At 44.9% G+C, this 18,285-nt stretch overlaps 1 protein-coding gene across 1 annotated transcript; it reads right to left on the minus strand.

Moving 5' to 3' along the window:
• Positions 1 to 9,112: 9,112 nt before the first annotated feature.
• slitrk3a (SLIT and NTRK-like family, member 3a) lies at positions 9,113 to 12,933 on the minus strand. The gene is made up of 2 exons (XM_076281489.1): positions 12,857 to 12,933; positions 9,113 to 11,771 (listed from the first exon to the last, which is right to left on the minus strand). Exon 2 carries the CDS (start codon positions 11,720 to 11,722, stop codon positions 9,113 to 9,115), a length of 2,610 nt encoding a protein of 869 aa, XP_076137604.1. The 5' UTR covers positions 11,723 to 11,771; positions 12,857 to 12,933.
• Between the last annotated feature and the right edge of the window lie 5,352 nt (positions 12,934 to 18,285).

Raw genomic sequence — 18,285 nt, forward strand, 5'->3', positions numbered from 1 at the left:
GTGGGTAGACACCCAAGGATTCAATCGTCTCATGTTAGCACACAATGCAACTAGCCTAACTGTGTGTCCACGACCTGAGAGTGAGAATACAGTGATAGCATTGTGTTACTCTCACCAACACAGTCATACACAATTACACACACAGGCACACATAAGCAAATTCAAATTCACCCATGCGGTCTTCATAGCCTTTTTTCACTTATTTTTCTTTCTTTTTCTTTCTTTCTTTCTTTCTTTCTTTCTTTCTTCCCCTAAATCCCTATGTCACACTCACCTACCCATACATGCACAGAAGTGCAAAAAAAAATCAATATATTTATACATCGACTCCCACTTACTCATTCTAAAAGCAATGCTGCTTGCCTTATCCTCTCAAAGTGAATCAGTGACTTATTTGAATTATGACACATAATTTTCAGTCCATCTGTGCCTTTCCTCCCTCCCTCCCTCCCTCCCTCTCTCTTTCTGGGAAGAGAGTATCGCAATGAATACAGATATAACAAAATACAAAAGATAACAAAGTAGAAAGGGTAGACCAAGGGGTACAATAAACACCATATACAATGAGATAAAATCTTACAAGAAAATTCTAAATGGAAGCAAACAGAGGGTTGGCGGCTCAATGTTGTCTCTTTAATCTGAAACCAGGCTACGTGAGGCCACTGCTTTGTGGAGTGAAGTCTTGTTCCACTCCCATGCTCTAGTTTTGAACTCACATGACTAATCCTGACTCAACACAAGCAGAAATCAATGGGGAGCCTTTTAGCCTCTTGGAAGGATTGCAGATGTACACATTTCAAAAGAGTGAAATGGTTTTGCTGGTCAGCTCTTTCCGCTGCACCCTTTTTGCAGCAAGAGTCAAACAGGTGCATCTCAGCAGCAAAGACATCACCGGTTAAACAGATCGCCTGCCATCAGGGATGGATTACTGAACGGGCCTACAGGGCCCAGGCCCAGGGGCCCAAGGGGTCAGGGGGCCTTGAAGCCCAAGCCTTTGCATGGAATCATTGCCTCAATATCAACAAGTCAGGATGTAGGCTATGAATCTGATTGAATTTAGTATTGGCCATCCCCAAAATGCACCAGAATACAGGAAATCACATCAAACAATTAAAAAATGTTCATAATCCGCCCATGCCTGCCATCACCAGGTCTCGCAAGCCTTTTCAATGGATTGTGGATAAAAAAAAACACAGAAAAAAACAGCAAAATGGGCCCTACATTATATTTACAACAAAGTAGAAAGCTATATTTGATATGTTACATCTGAGGATATTAATCAACAGGTAAAACATGTATATGTCTACTATATAAGATGGTAAATGAATATCAAGTCAATGTGAAAATCAGATTGTATTTCTGTGGCAAAATATGAGATGGATGCTTTGCAGTCTTTCTGCAAGAAAAGCAGTAAGGGTGGCCTCCTTAATGGCCTAGCATCTCTTTGTGTTAAAGTTTTCTAGGTTAATGACCACAAAACCACAGCTCATTGGTAAACAATCCCACCGATGCCCTTCCTTTCCGCCCACTAGACCACAACGTAGGCCAACACTGATCATTACTGTATCAGTGCTATAACAGCCATCCAGGTCTTGTGCTTGCATGCAAGTTATCTATCTTTAATTTATCCATCTTTAATAGCACTAAACAGCAGATGTATACATGTTTAGTATATACATGTACTATACTGTAGTATAGTATGTCAAAACATATCAGTAAACAAACAAACACCTTTGTAGCCAGCTGAGCTGATATGGTGTTGACAGAAGGCTTGGCTTTCATGGAGTGTTCACAGCAAACATGCCGAGCTGGCTTTGGCCAGCGCTAATAGCACACCACCGGGTTGACAAAGCAGGAGTAGGGTTGTGGGGAGGCCACTCTAAGTACTGATGACTCAGTGATCCTCATGCACACATACACACACACACACACACACAGAGAGAGAGAGAGAGAGATAGAGTGAGAAACACAAACAACTCTACCAACTCCTGCCAATCCATTTTCTGTGGTGTCCAGCTTCCTGGACAGCTATCCTATGCCCAAACAAAATCATTTCCCCCACACCCCTGTAACTCTTCCCCACCTCTTCATCCTGTTTCGACCCCCCTCTTCTCTTCTCTTTCCTGCCAATCCCCCTTTCCTCTCTTCACCTCCCTTTTCACACTCTGCCTCTGCACTGTCAGCTTCCACAGGAAGTCAGCAGTCTGCCATAGAACCGCACATGTCAGCTTCACAACCTTTAATTATGCTGCAGTGTCCTTGTTACATCCAAAATCAAAATAACGTCCCACATAATAACTTCCCACATAATAATCCAGAAATGGAATATAAATGTGTACTTTTAAAGCACAATAATCCACCAAACAATAACTCCCCATATACATAATAACTGATGCCTACAACAAATGCAATATCCCCTTTCCCACAAATGTAACAATTATTATGTGTGCAGGAGGTTGTTATATTTGAGAGAAATATATCCATATTCACAAATATAGTCCATAAATAAATCCAAATTCCACATCCAAATTCCTATAACAGTATGTAGTCCCAAATCGTCTCCATCTAATGACTTATACTGTACAAATGATATTTGAAAATATAATCCTTTCTTCATTTACTTTTAGATTGACAGTGTTGTTTATACTGTGTCCAAATTATAGTTAGGGGCCAAGTGTTCAAGTGTCACCAATTATTGATTTTCACATGTTCTGTCAAAATTGCAATAACTGACAAACGTAGTATATCACTGCAGCTGAACCAGAAAGGACTGAATGTATGAATTCATTGTTTGTGAAATAATCATACAGACAGTTTCCTCTGCTATGTGTTGGTATTGTGGTTTAACCAGCCTAATTACTATTGGGAAATTCACCACTATATGGACTGTGGTATTTGGCTTCTGCAAGACCAGACACACTACTAACAACATGAGGGAGTTGAGCCCTGGATAGGACTGAGGGTTTTAAATTCATTTACGGGAGGCCTTTTGACCCTGCCATACATCTACAATGGGTTTACAAGAGGTGTTTCAAATTGAAAACATTCCAACACATTAGAGCCACAACAATGTAACATTTTCCATGAAACACAGATGTACCAATCACATAGAGGCAATTATATCAATATAGTGAGGAAATAGTCCACTCAAAACCTCCAATCCTCAAATTCCTGTGTGTGGAAAATTATTGTTATATTTGTGCAAGGCAACGGTTATTATGTTTATGGGATTATTATGTTTGAAAAGTGCAGATTTGTATTATGTATACACATTTGTATATACACACACACACACACACACACACACACACACACACACACACTTCTAAGACATGTGAGATCACTCATATGTAGACAGAACAACCCATTTTCAGCAGAAGACAGAAACAAAGCAGGGTTGACAATTAAGGACAAAAAAACAGAGAAACCTCACAAAATGCTAACATGCATGCTTTTAGTGTGACAGTGGAATTTACACACAGACCAAATGAGACAAACACACACACACACACACTCACACACACACACACACACACACACACACACACACACACACTCTCTTGGAACACAGATGCAATTAAGCACACACTGCAACTGGTTATTCCCATCGACCGTGCGGGCGGAGCCGCTGTCGGGCGGATCGATGGGAGCCAGTGGCGTCTGCATCTCTCCGCAGGTCCATTCTAATGAGGCGGAGACAGGCCTGGACGCTGACGGACCCCGAGCAGCTCAGCTCAACTCAGCCTGCCTCAGCCCACGTCAAGGAAATAGCAGCTCCAGAGCGGCCCCTCGCTCAAACGTCCCTCCTCGCAAACACAGGCACATAAAAAAAACAACAGCAAGCCGCCTGGGCATGACAGAGCCCCATATCAAACAGAGCCTGTCTCTGGGGGAGTGTGTGTGATGGTTTATGTGTGTGTGTGCATGGAGAGAGCTGTGCCATGATGTGCCCACAGAACAGATCTAGGAAAATGGCTGCAGGGCACCAGCAACCACACACACACACACACACACACACACACACACACTCTCTCAGAACACAATGAACTCACGTACAGAAGTCTAGATCTGTGCCTCCAAGCAACCAGGGGAGAAAAGCAGTGCAGTGGCAGCAGCGGCAGGCCCAGGCCCAGGCCCCCCAGTGTGGGGCTCTCATTTGTGATTAAACGTCTGGCCTTTGTCCCTGTGTCCCCCTAGGAAGAGAAGTGGTTTGACCGAGGCAGAGGTGTCGGACACCAATAAAGCAGCAGGCAACCGCTCCCAGGGTATTCCATCCACAAGCCTTCCATGGACACCCCCCCCCCCCCCACCTAGTCCAGCTGAGAAAAGGATTAGAAATACTCACAATTCCCCTCCCCTCTCTCTCTCTCTCTCTCTACCTCTCTCTCTCTCTCTCTCTCTCTCTCTCTCTCTCCCTCTCTCCCTCTGTCTCCCGTGTCTCGACCTGCAATGTCCAAGTACATAAATCCCTCAATATTAAAATGAAGTGAAAACAATTGTGCAAATGAAAAAAGCATAATCACACTCAAAACAAGTGCTGGGGGCTGCAGCGTGGCACGCTGCACTCTCTGCAATACTCAAACAAAACACACTGACATCAGGGAAGAGCACAGCCCAGGCAAATCAAAGCAGAACCCTCGGAGGCTGGGAATGCACACACATGCACTCACACACACACACACACACACACACAAAAAAAAAAACAAGCATGCACACAGTAAATACAGATTTGCACACTAGCCCACCTGCTGATAGCATCAGATAGGTCTGGCTGTTCAGATCATAATACTGAATGTTGCTTGCAGCTGGCGTTCACACCCTATTGGCCAAGGAGCAGGAGCCTCTTTATAAAACCTGAGAAGGATGTGTGTTATGCTGACTCAGTGTTCAAGGCCTGGCTGTATTGACTAGCACTTCACACCCTCCTTCCAACAGTAGAGTGTGTGTGTGTGTGGGGGGGAGGGGGGGTATGTGTGGGTGTATCTGTGTGTGTGTAAAAGAGAGAGAGAGAGTGTGTATGTTAGTGAGTGTGAGTGTGAGAGAGAGAGAGAGACAGAGAATGCGTGTGTGCGCCTATGAGTGAGTGTGAGTGACTGAGAGAGAGAGAGAAGTGCTTTTTGTACACACTGCAGCCCTTTCCTTTACTGTACTGCCAGGCATCAATGATTTACGCGCAGGGGGCTTCAAGCGCCACAGTTCAGTCGCCACTCAACACTGCGTGCCGACGCCGCACTCATAATGAGCTCAGTACAGTATGCAGCAGCAGCAGCAGAGGCCCGGCTTCCACTCGCCGCACAACAATGAGGCGGGCTGGCAGAGCCTGAGCCCAGCACCACCTCTCTCCCATTTTACACTTTACAGAGCCGCTCCACCAGCCAACACAATGCTGGAGAGGCCTCTCACTTAACACTGAATACAGAAGAGCTTCACACAGCCGTGGCAGCAAGACAAGACAACGTTGACAAGCCGCTGAATCCAGAGACAGCCATGCAAAATATCATCTTTCTTTTAGCAGTAGACAGCCAGCTAGGAGTTATTTTGGTGGTTGTAGTTGTCTGGCATGTCATGCTACACAGTGCGGTGTTGTGGATCTGTTCAATCTGACGAGATGTTTTAAAGGTGCACACTCTACATCAGAGGGGCTGTACCACTCTCCAAAAAGTTCATTAGTGCTCAAGAGGAGTGGAGTTCAAACGCTACACAACACACACGGAGCCCCGTCAGCACTAATGTCAGCTAAATTACCGTCTGTAGATGGAGAGAGCCGGCTGGCTCCTCCACTCTGTAAATTCAGCACCTTGGACAGCGCACTCTCGTTCAGCACCACAGGTCATTGAGCAGCCAACACTCCCCCACACTTCTGAAGCCATGTTTGGCCACGGCTCTGCATACTAATGGCGGAACACACAGACATACACAAAACCGAAACATGGCTTGAGCATATGGGGGTCCCTCTCCACCCACAGAAGATCATAAAAGTATCCCGGAGCGATGGAGCACTTGCTTTTTCAACAAGCTGACACTAATTGGATGGCTGCCGTCTGTTTGAAGAACAAAAAGTGTGAGATTTGCCTGCCCCCTTTTTTGAAAAGTAGTGGGTCTTCAAGCAACCTGTCGTCAAGCTTGTGAGTGCTGACACTGCATGCTAAGCTTGTCCCCTCCTTCCTTTCTACTTCCTTTCTTTCTACATACAAAGGGTTTTGATCATTTTCAGTTAATTAATGCCTTTGTGTAGGCAAGGAAAAAACAATTATTGTCATAGCAGAAGATAAATAATAGCAATACAACACTGGCAACTTCAAATCATTGTTTGCAGACAATGTAATTGAGGCAAGGAGTGCCAGCAAACCAAAAACGCGATTGAAGTCATTCAAAAAGGAATCAATGACCACTGAGGATGGCCACACTCAACGCTGCATTAAGTCCTGCCGCTAAGGCAATATCTCAATGCAATCTGTAAACCCCTGCAGCCAAAGTCCACACCACCACACAGCACAGATGCAGAGATAATCTGTGTGGGCCCAAACACAAGCCTTTTTTTTAAAATCCAGAACCTCATGAGCCTCCAGAAATAAGTCACATTCTAGGCTACTTCTAGAACCCTCTGTGCAGGTTCACTAGCTGTCTGCGCTTCAGCCCTGGAGACCAGTACAGCCTGAGTCAAGGTGACATTCCCCTTCTCTGTTCCCCAGAGTACACACTCACACACACACACCTCCTCAGCCGAACGTTCAGCTGCAGTTTTGCAGAAAACAATAAGAAAACAACAAGACCACATAAAAGGAAACATTTTGACTTCAACTAATCCAGAGAGAGGGACATAGAGACCAGATACACAAGCAAGTGTATGTGGTAAAGCATGAAACATGATTCTACTGTCAAACAACCAAAGGCATCTACCCTACCACAATGCCATCCTAGAGCTATCCATTACCATATATGCACCGAAGACAGACCATCCCCATCTCACATCATTTCCTGTTTCTTTGCACTGCTTATTCAAAACCCCACTAACGTAGCTATTCTGTAAAGTCTGAAAAGTGACCTTCGAGGCACAAAATGGAACCCAGATGACCATAGATACAAATATAATTTATTAGAACATAAGCAAAACACTTGTCAGTGTATGTGAGCGAAAAAAAGGATAATTTCCATTTTAGTCACAGATCACAACCATGTGCCATACCTCTGATTAAATCACCAATGATGAGTGGTGGTACAATGAACATTTGTGTTGTTTTAGGAATTAAATGAACCAATTTGTCATATGGGAAAAAGTATGTTTTGTGAGATACCAGCACGCTATTCTTGTCTGACTGGCTAAATGTGAATTGTGAGAATGACATGAAAGTCTTGATTTTCAAGGCTATTGGGCAGGGTTGAGCTGAAATGACACACGTTTGGGTAAAATGATGAAATATACAGCATAAAACTATTACATGAAAAAAAAAAGTGTTGAATGTTTGTTCTTCTGGAAAGGCAAGTAACTACAGAACCTCTCATCAAATTTAAAAGTGCAATGTATCAGTTTTAAGGAGACAACTAAAATAACCACGGCCTTGATTCATTGTCTTTCTCAGATTCTTCCCTCAAGTCATGTGCAACAATCCCAATGGAATGAAAGCACTCCATCATTAGAAAAAGGCAGTATAGGTTACCTTGCATCCTACATCTTGTTACATAACTAACAGACAATAGCGGGCATTAACAGATAACCTTATCTGAGTTATACTTGCCCAGAAAATTGCCACCATGCTTAATATTTAACGGAATGTGGTCACAGACGTTTCGCATGGAGTGTCTTGTGAACTGTCACGGTTAACCTGGTTGAGAAAAACGTGTTGTTAACCACCTCTGAGTGTCTCGCTGTTGCCCCCTTGTGGTCAAAAACAATAATGATTCTTCCATAAAAAAATGTATCACATTCCAATTGTACTAGGTTGAGTCAAACTACTGTCCATGTGCCATACAACCATTGCTACCATTTCAAAACAAAAGTTTTATCTACCATTTTCCAAAGCATGGACCCGGGTTCAATGTCAATGGACATCCTACTTTTCCTCATGCATCGACAATGTCTGTCTTGGACCTTGAATAGTTTAATTTTGTTTGTTTTAAAGCAGCAAAAAAAATCGTATGATGCGCATCAGCAAACTTCAAAGTATTTCCGGGCATGTACAGATTCGACTCCCACAGTCTGGTATTAGCACAGAGTACTCACGTATCAATACTTCTGCTAGCTGTTGTACACAAACAGTATGCATTAGCACCTCTTTATTGATTTAAGAGTTTGTTTTATTAAGAAGGCTATACCAGACGCATAATCACTATACATTGATTTAACATTACCTTTACAAGTTAAATTTTTCACTGAAATTACAGAATAAATATATGCACATTTTTTTCAAATCTTTGTGAGAGAAAACATTAAAAGTGCTTCCTACAAAGCCGTTAGTGATAATATCCAGAAGCATTTTTCTTAAGAAAGTGCGTTGAATTCCATAAAATCTTCAGTGTCGTTATATATTCACAAATGTTGATCCTTGGGTGAGTCCTTGAGAGACACTCTTTTTTGTCTGTTTTTGTAATATTATAAAATTAAATAGACCACTGAACAATAATGCGTTGCAGTATCTCTATTATATGTGAGTGATAGTTTGGAGCAATACCCACCCCTGCAGTCGAGTGCATGCAGCAAACTGCAATATTCTACAAACTGTGCCAGACCTTGGGCAAATATCCGCGCGTGAGAGACGAGCCGTGGAGACATCCTGCTCCTCGCGGATCCCTACACGAACCATGTGAACGCTCTCACTGCGTGAAGGCTTCGTCTAATATTTAGAATTATACGCTCCGAATGCCTCCCACTGCGCAACCAAAAATCTGTTTTGTATAAAAATAAGGGTTGATAACATTGCTGGCTACTCTGAAAAAGGCACTTCATTGAATATCTGAGTATGGCCTTTCCTCCAAAACGACTTGGGGGAAAACATTTGTTTGTAATATATATGTTTTTGTTGTTGTTGTTGTTGTTGTTGTTGTTGTTTTTCGTCATGCTGTTTTTTTGTTGTTCCGTATTCTTTTGGGCTATCAAGAAAAAAGTATTCTCTGGTTAGAATCGGTATGATTTCTCCAACACTTCGAGGTAATCCGGCTTGGTTTGGAGTTTGGCCCTTAACTCGAGGTATTCGCTTTGGGTCTGCTCGGGAAATCCTTTACCCGCGGTGAAAAGAAATGTTTCTTTTAATCTGGCGTCTTGCTGTAAATCGGGATATTGCATTCCTGGGGGGTGTGCATGTGCAACGTGCATGTCCTTTAATTTAGGAACTGTGCCATATAGGCAGTCAACAAACCCCACCGTGGGGGTAGGTCTCTGGCTGTCTATGACTGTGGGGCAAAGAACCCCGTTTTCGTGAAAGCTCGCTATGTCCCCCGCCTGATTGACGGTGACAATGGTGTTGAGTTGAGAATTGGACACAGCCATTGTCCATTCTTTCTCTTTCTCCAGTAGAGTTCGATAATTGCTGTTGTTTTCCTTGGTCTCGGCGAACTGTTCTTCACCTTCTCCCTCTCGTGGTTTGTATATGGGGTTGTTGCACATCTGTGTGACTGGGTGGGGGATGTAGTCGTAGACGTGGCCGGGCGGTTTCTCTGGCGAGGCGGTCTGCCGCTCTTCGAATATCCTGCACTGCATCTGGATGCCAGTCAGGTCCACTTCCTGTCGCTTTCTGAAGGGCAGTTTCTTTCGTCTTCTTAGGACGAAGGCAAACAGACCAGCAGCCACAAACACGGCGGAGATAAACAGTATCAACAGACTCAGAATCAGCACCGAGAGAGGGACAGCGCCAGTCGCTGAGGCGTATCCTAATCCGAAAGTGCTGGTGGATGTCATGTCGTCGGGCGAAGCGGCGGAGGGAGCCGTGAACTTCAGATCGGGGCAGATGACCTCGGCGTCAAGGGAGCGCAGATCCTTGCCGAAAGCGAAGTCGGGCGTCTTGCAGATCACCTCCCCGACGACAATGACGGTGCTGAGCTTCTCCATCCACTGTTTGAGCGGGATGATGTCACACGAGCAGTCCCATGGGTTCTGGTGGAGGTCAATCTGGACAATGGAGTGCAGGTGCTCCAGGACCCCGCTGACTTGCAGGTGGAGGAAGTAGTTGTTGCGCAGGTTGAGCCTGGCCAGCGAGGTGCCAGCGAAAGCATCAACGGGCAGAGTGCGCAGCAGGTTGTCATTCAGAAAGACCAGCTGCAGATTCGGCATCAGGCTGAACGCGGCAGGCTGAATCTCTCGTATAACGTTGTATTCAAAGTACAAGTAACTCAGAGTCTGAAGTCCACGAAACATGCCTGGAGTGAGTCTCTCAATGTCGTTGCCATTTAAATATAGGCTTTTCAAGTTAGGCAGGTTAATGAATGCACCCTCTTGAACGTATGATATCCGATTGTTGCCCAGGTGTAGTAAATCCAAACTGGAAAAATTCCAGAAGTCCGATCTGTAAATTTTTTGTATTAAGTTTCCACTCAGGTATAACTTCTTGGCATTTAGTGGACGCGGCAACAGTTCAGATATGTTATGAAAGCCTTTCTCTTTACAATTTACGGTGAGCCCTAAGTCATTGATGTGTAAATTGCAGATACATCCCGCTGGGCAGATGATAGGAATGGGCGGTCTAGTTTGATAACCAGCAATGGGTGGCTGATTCGGCCCGGGGTAAATACTGCGTGGCGTCGGTGGAGTTTTAGTGGGTCTGGGCCTTTTGGTTGGCTTAGGTCTGTCTTTGTACTCCACCGACGAAGCAGTGTTGTGAAATGAAGACAGCATTGATGAGGGCTTTGTGGGCCACGTATTCTCGTTGCTGAACGGTATTTTGGGGATGCCAAGCTTAGCCTCCACTTCTGCCTCCGAGAGCAAAGGACACAGCTCGCTCCGTTTAATCTCACGTAGGTCCTTGCCATGGAAGTGAAAGGGGTGCTCGCACGTAATGTCACCAACCAAAGCTGTGTAAGGAATGCGTTCAAGCCACGTTTTAAGCTGCACAATCTCACACACGCAGTTCCACGGATTCTCTTCTAATTGAATCTCCATGAGAGTGCGGCCAATGAACTCCAGTGTGCCTTTGTAAGGCAGAATCTTTAACCGGTTACCACGTAGATCAAGGTGCGTGAGAGAGGCAGACCTGAATAACAGATTGGGTAGAACGGGTATTAAATTGTCATTCAAAATCAGTACTTTGAGTTTGTGCAGGTGTCTAAATGCCCCGCTCTCTATTCTTTTAATTACGTTATAATCAGCCTGGAGGTACTCTAGGCTTTCCAGGCCCAAGAAAGTGTCGTTTCTGAACACCTCCAGTTTATTTTCGTGCAGGAAAAGCTTTTTCAAAATGCTCAGACCATTGAACGCACCAACATGAATGTCCTGTAACGCGTTGTTCCCCAGGTTGAGTGATATGGCATTGTTTAGATGCAGGAAGCTGTTGAAGTACAACTTGCGCATCGAGTTTCTTTGTAGGTTGAGCTTGAAGGGCCTCGTCCATGTTTGGGATATTTGACTGACATTTGTAAATCCTTTGCTGTCGCAGTGAACGTGGAAAATGCCCTCCTTCACTTCACAGTAGCAGGGGTCAAAGCAAGGCTCGTCTATCTCCTCTGAGTCGTCCAGCATTGGGATCGGCGTAGTCCATCCTAAAGCTATTGTGCTTAGCAGGGTTACCCACAGCATCCTTCCGCCGAGACCTGATGAAGCTACGGCTAAGAGCCACTTCACAGCACTGGAATAGAGAGAGAGAAAATCAAATCAGAAGGACATCCCTAAACAGAAACACTAGACAGTAGAATTTGTTACAGCCCATCTTTCTTTTATTTTTTTTCTGCAATAAAAAGCAGTTATCCTCACAACCAAAATGAAGTAGGCTACCTATTCAATATGACATGTGACTTTTAATAATGCATGTAAAAATATACAGGAAGGAACGTTGACTAACTCAAGTCGTCTGTACCCATTTCAGTAGCCCAACTTTTTTTTTTAAATTATACGGTGTCATATTACTATTGCATTTTGCGTTTAGCACTGAGACATTTCGAAGGTGCGGTTTCCGGAGATACATTAAACCTTACCCCTGTTAACAGCAACTCTGACTGGATCCATCAGCATGACTCCCGAACACATTGCAAAGAGAACAGAAGACGTTTGACAACATAGCCTACCGCGTTTCTCAGTCCAGCACCTGCACCCTTTTTCGATTGGGTGGACTAAACAAAAAGGGATTCATTCAAATCCGTTGCGTTTTATCTACATGAGCGCACATGTAATTCTGGAACAATAATCCATCTGAATTCGGAGTTACCCACTTAAATTAATTGACGTTTACCGAAAGAAGTATCAAGGTTGCCAGTAAATGTCAAGTTGAACCTTCCGATCCTAACTTCTCTTTTCCGCAGACTGAGCACCTGTGATTTGCTGTTATCGCAATAGCGTTTTATCTGCAGATCGGTGAGGAAACTAATAGTCGACCGGAGCTGAGTCTCACTCTTGCACAGAGGCTGTCCTCTCCCGGCTTTTTCACGGGGAAACTGTGCTCTGTCTCTAACGCGTCGCTGCATACCAAATCGGGAATAATACAAAATCGTCCTTCAAGGAGAGTAAGTGGGCGCGAAATGTTGGCTTCTCTGCGGTCCGCCATAGGAAAGTGACTGCATTCTGCGATGAATAGCATACTTTATGCCGCTGCCCCCCTCCCCTCTCATATGTCTCTCACGTCGTGTGTTAAGCTACTGAAATCCACACACGCAAAACACATATAACCTCATCAAGGATGCCCTGTCATCCCCTTGGATCGATGGAATGGGTACCTACTCGGTTTTAATGGGTTTCAACTTTACATCTCCCGAATCGAGTGGATGTCGAGATGGGCAGTCCCAGATAGCGTCAGATTGCTGGCTGAAAGAGATATACATAGGAATGAAACACACATTCAAACACACACACACACACACACACACACACACACACACAGAGGAAGGAAAACGCAAATCTCTATATAGACTGCACAAGACAGCTGATGGAAACAGTGTCAAATGCATCGAACAAATTGCATCACTGCAAATAGAGATCTGGATATTCTAAAGCAAATTTCGCCCAATCTGTTGAATAGTTTGCCAGAGGTCAATTCAGACGTATCGCCATGAAAGTATACCAATGTGGTGATTTAAATCCAGTTGTAGATATGTTGAAGATTATTTTTGAAATTAAAAAGCAGCTAAAACTGTTTATTTTGTCTAATTTCCGTTAAGCCAATACAAATTCCTAAGAGGTTAGTCTGAATGTCGTGTCTAGGAATTTAAAATAAGCGGACAATCCCATCACTCACCTTCTTTGGAGGAGGCATTTAGTAGCATCAGAGAAAAACACTAGTTAAAAGATTGTTGGATCTCGTCTTTCCACCATCTCCTCAGCTCTTTCCTCTCTCTCTCTTTCTCTCTCTCTCTCTTTCTGTATCTCTCCCTCGCTCTCTCTTCTCGCTGAGGCTGAGGCAAAAGAGAAAAAAATGAAGACGTGATGCGCATGTAATGTCCAGCTTTTCTATAGGTTTGTTTATGATGCAGGTCCCCTCGTACAACCGAAAACTCTACAGTGCCGGGAGAAGCTGTAGCTCAGGTTCGCTCCGAGAGCCGTCTAGTCCCCTGCTGCACCAGCATCGCTTGGATGCAGGATCATGCCGCGAAGAGCCGTTCCTGATCAGGTCTCTTCAGACGTCACGGAAACGAGCTTGAGGAAAAGGGAGCGAAAAGGGGCGCGAAGGGAGGGGAGGGGGAGAGAGATGGGAGAGACGTTGGTGTTGGTAGCGTCGATGGTGATGGTTGAGAGGGAGGAGGTGCGGGTGGTTGAGCGTGCCGAGTGCCGCACCGGGAGCGCGCGTCAGGGCGCTCTCCAATGTTTGGGGTAGACCATTAATGACAACATCGGAACTGTGGCCCTTGAAACGCATAGTATACCTGGAGAGAATGATGATGACATGTACCAATGTGGATCTCATCCGTATGTAATTATCTATTCAAGCAAAGTTCCACAACTTTCAGCTACCAAGTAGGTTATTTTCAGCTACCAAATATGTGCACAACAATTCCTAGGACTATGCATGTGGAACATTGGAGGGTGGTTTATTTATTTCAGCCTTTTAAAATAGTTTTTATGATCTGGTCAGACATACTCATCGGACACACCGGGTACTTGATGTTAAAATCTCTGCCGCACAGCTGTTATGGACGCCAACTTATACCCTGTCCCTTCCTCCTCTCAAGGTGCATAGGTATGTGAACGAATATCACTTCGATCTTTCTGCAGCAGAGACATAGAAAGTATGTGTGCTCGCCGCGCTCCGCTTTCCGGGTACACTGTTCCTTGTGCCGTTCCCGCGCGCTGCCTGCAGCGGGCAACAGAGCTCTGTGCGTGGGGCACGGCGAAATTGCGGATGCAAATTAGGGTACTCCTGAATATTGTCCATTATAACGCTACATGCACGCGTAATGTTTTCCTTCTTAAATGATTATTTTTCTTCTCTTCCTGGATGCCATTTTTTTAAAATGAGCCCTATATCAGAGTGTGCTTTATTCATACATTTCTTTCACTGATCGTGGAAAATATATTTTTAATGGTAATTGTTTGTTGCTCATCCTCCATTTATTAATAATCCGGTCGTTCTCACCAAAAATAAAGAAATACATTCTTTGTCAAAACATCCCCACTTGCCAATGTTTGATTGTTGTGTTTTGGAGACTGGCATGATCACAGACTCAGATTATTCATAGGAAAATCTCCAAGCCAGTCCCCAGGGCTGTAGGCTATAGCAAAACCAATCAAATGCCATTTGTGCAGCCAACAGGAATAGCTTTCAACCCTACTAAAATGTGATATAAACTCTCAGTTAACCTGAGGGGTCATTAAGACCGAGAAAAACCTCTTGCTGCCATTCAGTCATACAGTCATTCTCCTACAGCAGGTCATTTTGTGTTATTTACAGTGAGGTTAAGTGTGTTTTGGTGAAGACATGCAAAATAGAAGAAAAATACTTAACACAATACAAGGAAGGCATATAGGGCCTAGAGAGAGAGAGAGAGAGAGAGAATGAGAGGGGGAGGGATGGAGAACATAGATTAGTGTGAGTGTGTAACAAGTGCATGCTTAAGAGCTGCCTGGAGAATGTGCAGCAGTCTTTAAAACTGTCAGTCTTCTATACCACATTGCTGATCTGACATCTCTCTTTCCCCTACCTCACTCCACTCTTTCCCTATGGTTGCCATGGTTGAAAACAACAGAGAAACAAACAAAAATAGTCTTTTATTTTATGACTTTTGGAGGGTTGCATCATTCCCTGGTTCTGGCTAAGACATACATGCCTACATGCTGCATACTGCCTATACTTATATAAAAAAAGTACACGTGGCAATTATGTCAGTGATGACAGAAAAGTTATAGAGTCAGACTGTTTCTCGGAGTAGCGGATGGTGGGAAATTTGCCAAATATACCTTAACTGACCAGCAAAGGCCATTGGTGGGAGAGTTTATATCTGACTATGGCAAGGAGTTTTGTGCCTCAAATTTTCACCTGGACTTCACTAGCTTTTTACACCCCTTGACCAAACCACAAACCACACACCACAGCCCCCACATCCATCCCTCTGTATTTTAACCGCTGGACTGAACAATTTTAAGTGCTTTTTTGGTGAGCATCAATCGCACCTGTCGGCCCTCTGCTGCCACAGGGGATGCCGGGCGCAGTTCCTCCACGGTCTGCCAGTCATCGGGGAGGGCTGCTAAGTCAGGCAGGGCAGATGTGAACATGCCACTCAAACCCAAAACACTAGCTGTTCCCCCCAAAGCCACTGGCCTTCCACAGTCTCCTGGGTCTCTGACCACACCACTCATCTCTACTCTATTTCCCCTGTCCACTTCTGTTTGCTCTGAAGAGTGCGCTCTACTTGTTGTTTTGTTATTTTGTTTTGGGATGGCCATTTCATATGGGGCGAAATTTCCGTCAACATTGATGCTGGGTTATCAGACATAGTCTTTGCAAAATGTCTTCACAAAATCAGCTAGGATGGCTAGGACGGATGATGCTCTGCATATGTATCTTACTGAGTAGTACTGTGTATTGAGTCTCATTCCAAAATCAACAGTAAAAGGACAAAAATGCATAGCAGCATAGTCCCATGCTCTTTTACTGTTAGCATATTTGAAGCAGTGTATTTCCTGACTGAAGTCTTTCCCCCTGCACGCCCCTGTGACCTCCAACTCACACATGAGTCAGGCCAAGATGAAATGCCACTGGAGAGCTGAGTCCACTGGCTCAGTTCAGGTCCCTCTATCGGCCGCTCCACCTCTGCATCCATCTCCCTCTGACTGCCTCCACTCATGACTCCCCTGCCATACGCTCCTCCACCAGTCAATAGTACTGCTTCATACTTCTCTATGTTTCGCACTCCAACAGCCCACCCCTTCACCATGCACACACACACCACACACACACACACACACACACCACACACACACAAACACACACACACCACACACACACACACACACACATTTCTTACAGTAGCTCGGTTAACCTCGGAGCACGATAGATGTGTTCATAGTATGCTGTCTGTTGTTGGGGTTGCTGCTGTGATCCATATTCTCCACAAACTATTAATCTTCTCTGCACAATATTCTTATAGACAGCTCTCTTTTTCTCTCTCTCTCTTTCTCTCTCTCTCTCTCTCTCTCTCTCTCTCTCTCTCTCCCAGCATTTCTCTCTCTCCCGCACCTCGTGTACATTTGCACATCACCCATCACCCATTTATGCATGTGAATAAATCATCAAGTGGTGGCTGAGTAGCACACATTCTCCCGGCCCGGGCCCCCCAGCAGAGCGCACTCCCTGGGGGGATTTAGACCTGCCAGAACCTGCTGCTTTCAACTCCCCACATGGATGCTCAAGACAGAGCAGCCGTGGAATGTAGGCTAAAAAGAAAATATGTCAAAACCTGTGACACACACACACACACACACACACACACACAGTTTTTTTCCTGAGGTTTTGTTATACTGCTGATGATGTAGCACTCCGAAGCTTTGGAAGGGATTTTTACCTCTCATTTACTTGACCTGAAATATCAAACTAGCCAAGCAAAATGTTTCATCTTAGTATTTTCCCCCATTTCTGAAGAATTGATTTGCTCTTTTTTTCTGACTTTGGGGCTTGACAGAGTGCACAGCAGTTACAGCCATGAGGTAATGGAGCACGGCCCTGTGGACTGTCAGCTCATATTACAATAACAGAGCGGAAGCAGTCAGAACACCTCTGATTACACCGCACCTATTTGTTCACTTGACGGGGAGGCGTGCAGTTCTGGGAATACCCATCTGAGTCATCCCGGCCGACGGAGGAGGCCAGGCCCTCGCACTCGTGCATGAGTGGGCCTCTGCTCGGCCATAAGTGTATCTCTCGTGTCAAGCGCTCGGAGCCTGGGTCGCCGAGGGGATGCACTGTCAGGTGATGTCTCTCCTGAGCCCATTTTTTGTTTCTTTCTCTTCCTGGTTGTTTAACAAAGCGTCATCTGGGCATGGAGGAGAGGAGCTGAGGAGCACAGATGGCCCTCGCAGTGGCGTTGTCTAGTGCCAAGACAAGGACCTCCAGCGAGATCTTTAAGCGCTGCTTTTTATTTTTCTGTTGTTACCATGGCTCACCCTAGCCCCAAACTGTCTCATTCTGAAAAGTCTAACATGCGAGAAAGTATCCTAATTCACACCACAACCTCAGGGGAGGCTACCGAGAGAAAGAGAGAAAGAAAGAGAGAGAGAGAGAAGGAGAGAGAGAGAGATGGAGAGAGAGTGAGATTGTGTGAGGGCAGAACTAATGGCCAGAAAATTTAGCAATGCAAGCTAAAACGTTAACAGTCTCATCAACCTCAGAGCCTCTAATTTTTGCCATCAGACACAAAATAGAACAGGACAGCAGGGAAAGCTACACAAGCAGAAATGTGGGAGTGTGGGAGAGGGAGATAGAGAAAGATAGAGAGAGAGAGAGAGTGTGTGTATGTGTGTGTGTGTGTGTGTGTGTGTGTGTGTGTGTGTGTGTGTGTGTGTGTGTGTGTGTGTGTGTGTGTGTGTGCGTGTGCATGTATGAATGTGATTGGGGAGACCACATGAAGTCCAATATGTCAGCTTTTCCTCAGAGTAAGATATGCTCTGTATTGCAGTGGCAGTCTCCATTACTGGAGCAGTGTCCAGCGCCGGTCCTCCAC

The sequence above is a fragment of the Alosa pseudoharengus genome, unplaced genomic scaffold, assembly GCF_046254945.1.
Source record: "Alosa pseudoharengus isolate Yale_2024_CS ecotype anadromous, Long Island Sound unplaced genomic scaffold, YU_APseudo_1.1 YU_APseudo_1.1_scf_13, whole genome shotgun sequence".
In the NCBI taxonomy this organism is placed as follows: domain Eukaryota; kingdom Metazoa; phylum Chordata; class Actinopteri; order Clupeiformes; family Clupeidae; genus Alosa; species Alosa pseudoharengus.

Excerpts from the sequence above, each read along its gene's own strand:
- slitrk3a (XM_076281489.1), bottom strand. The coding sequence starts at position 11,722 with ATGCTGTGGGTAACCCTGCTAAGCACAATAGCTTTAGGATGGACTACG.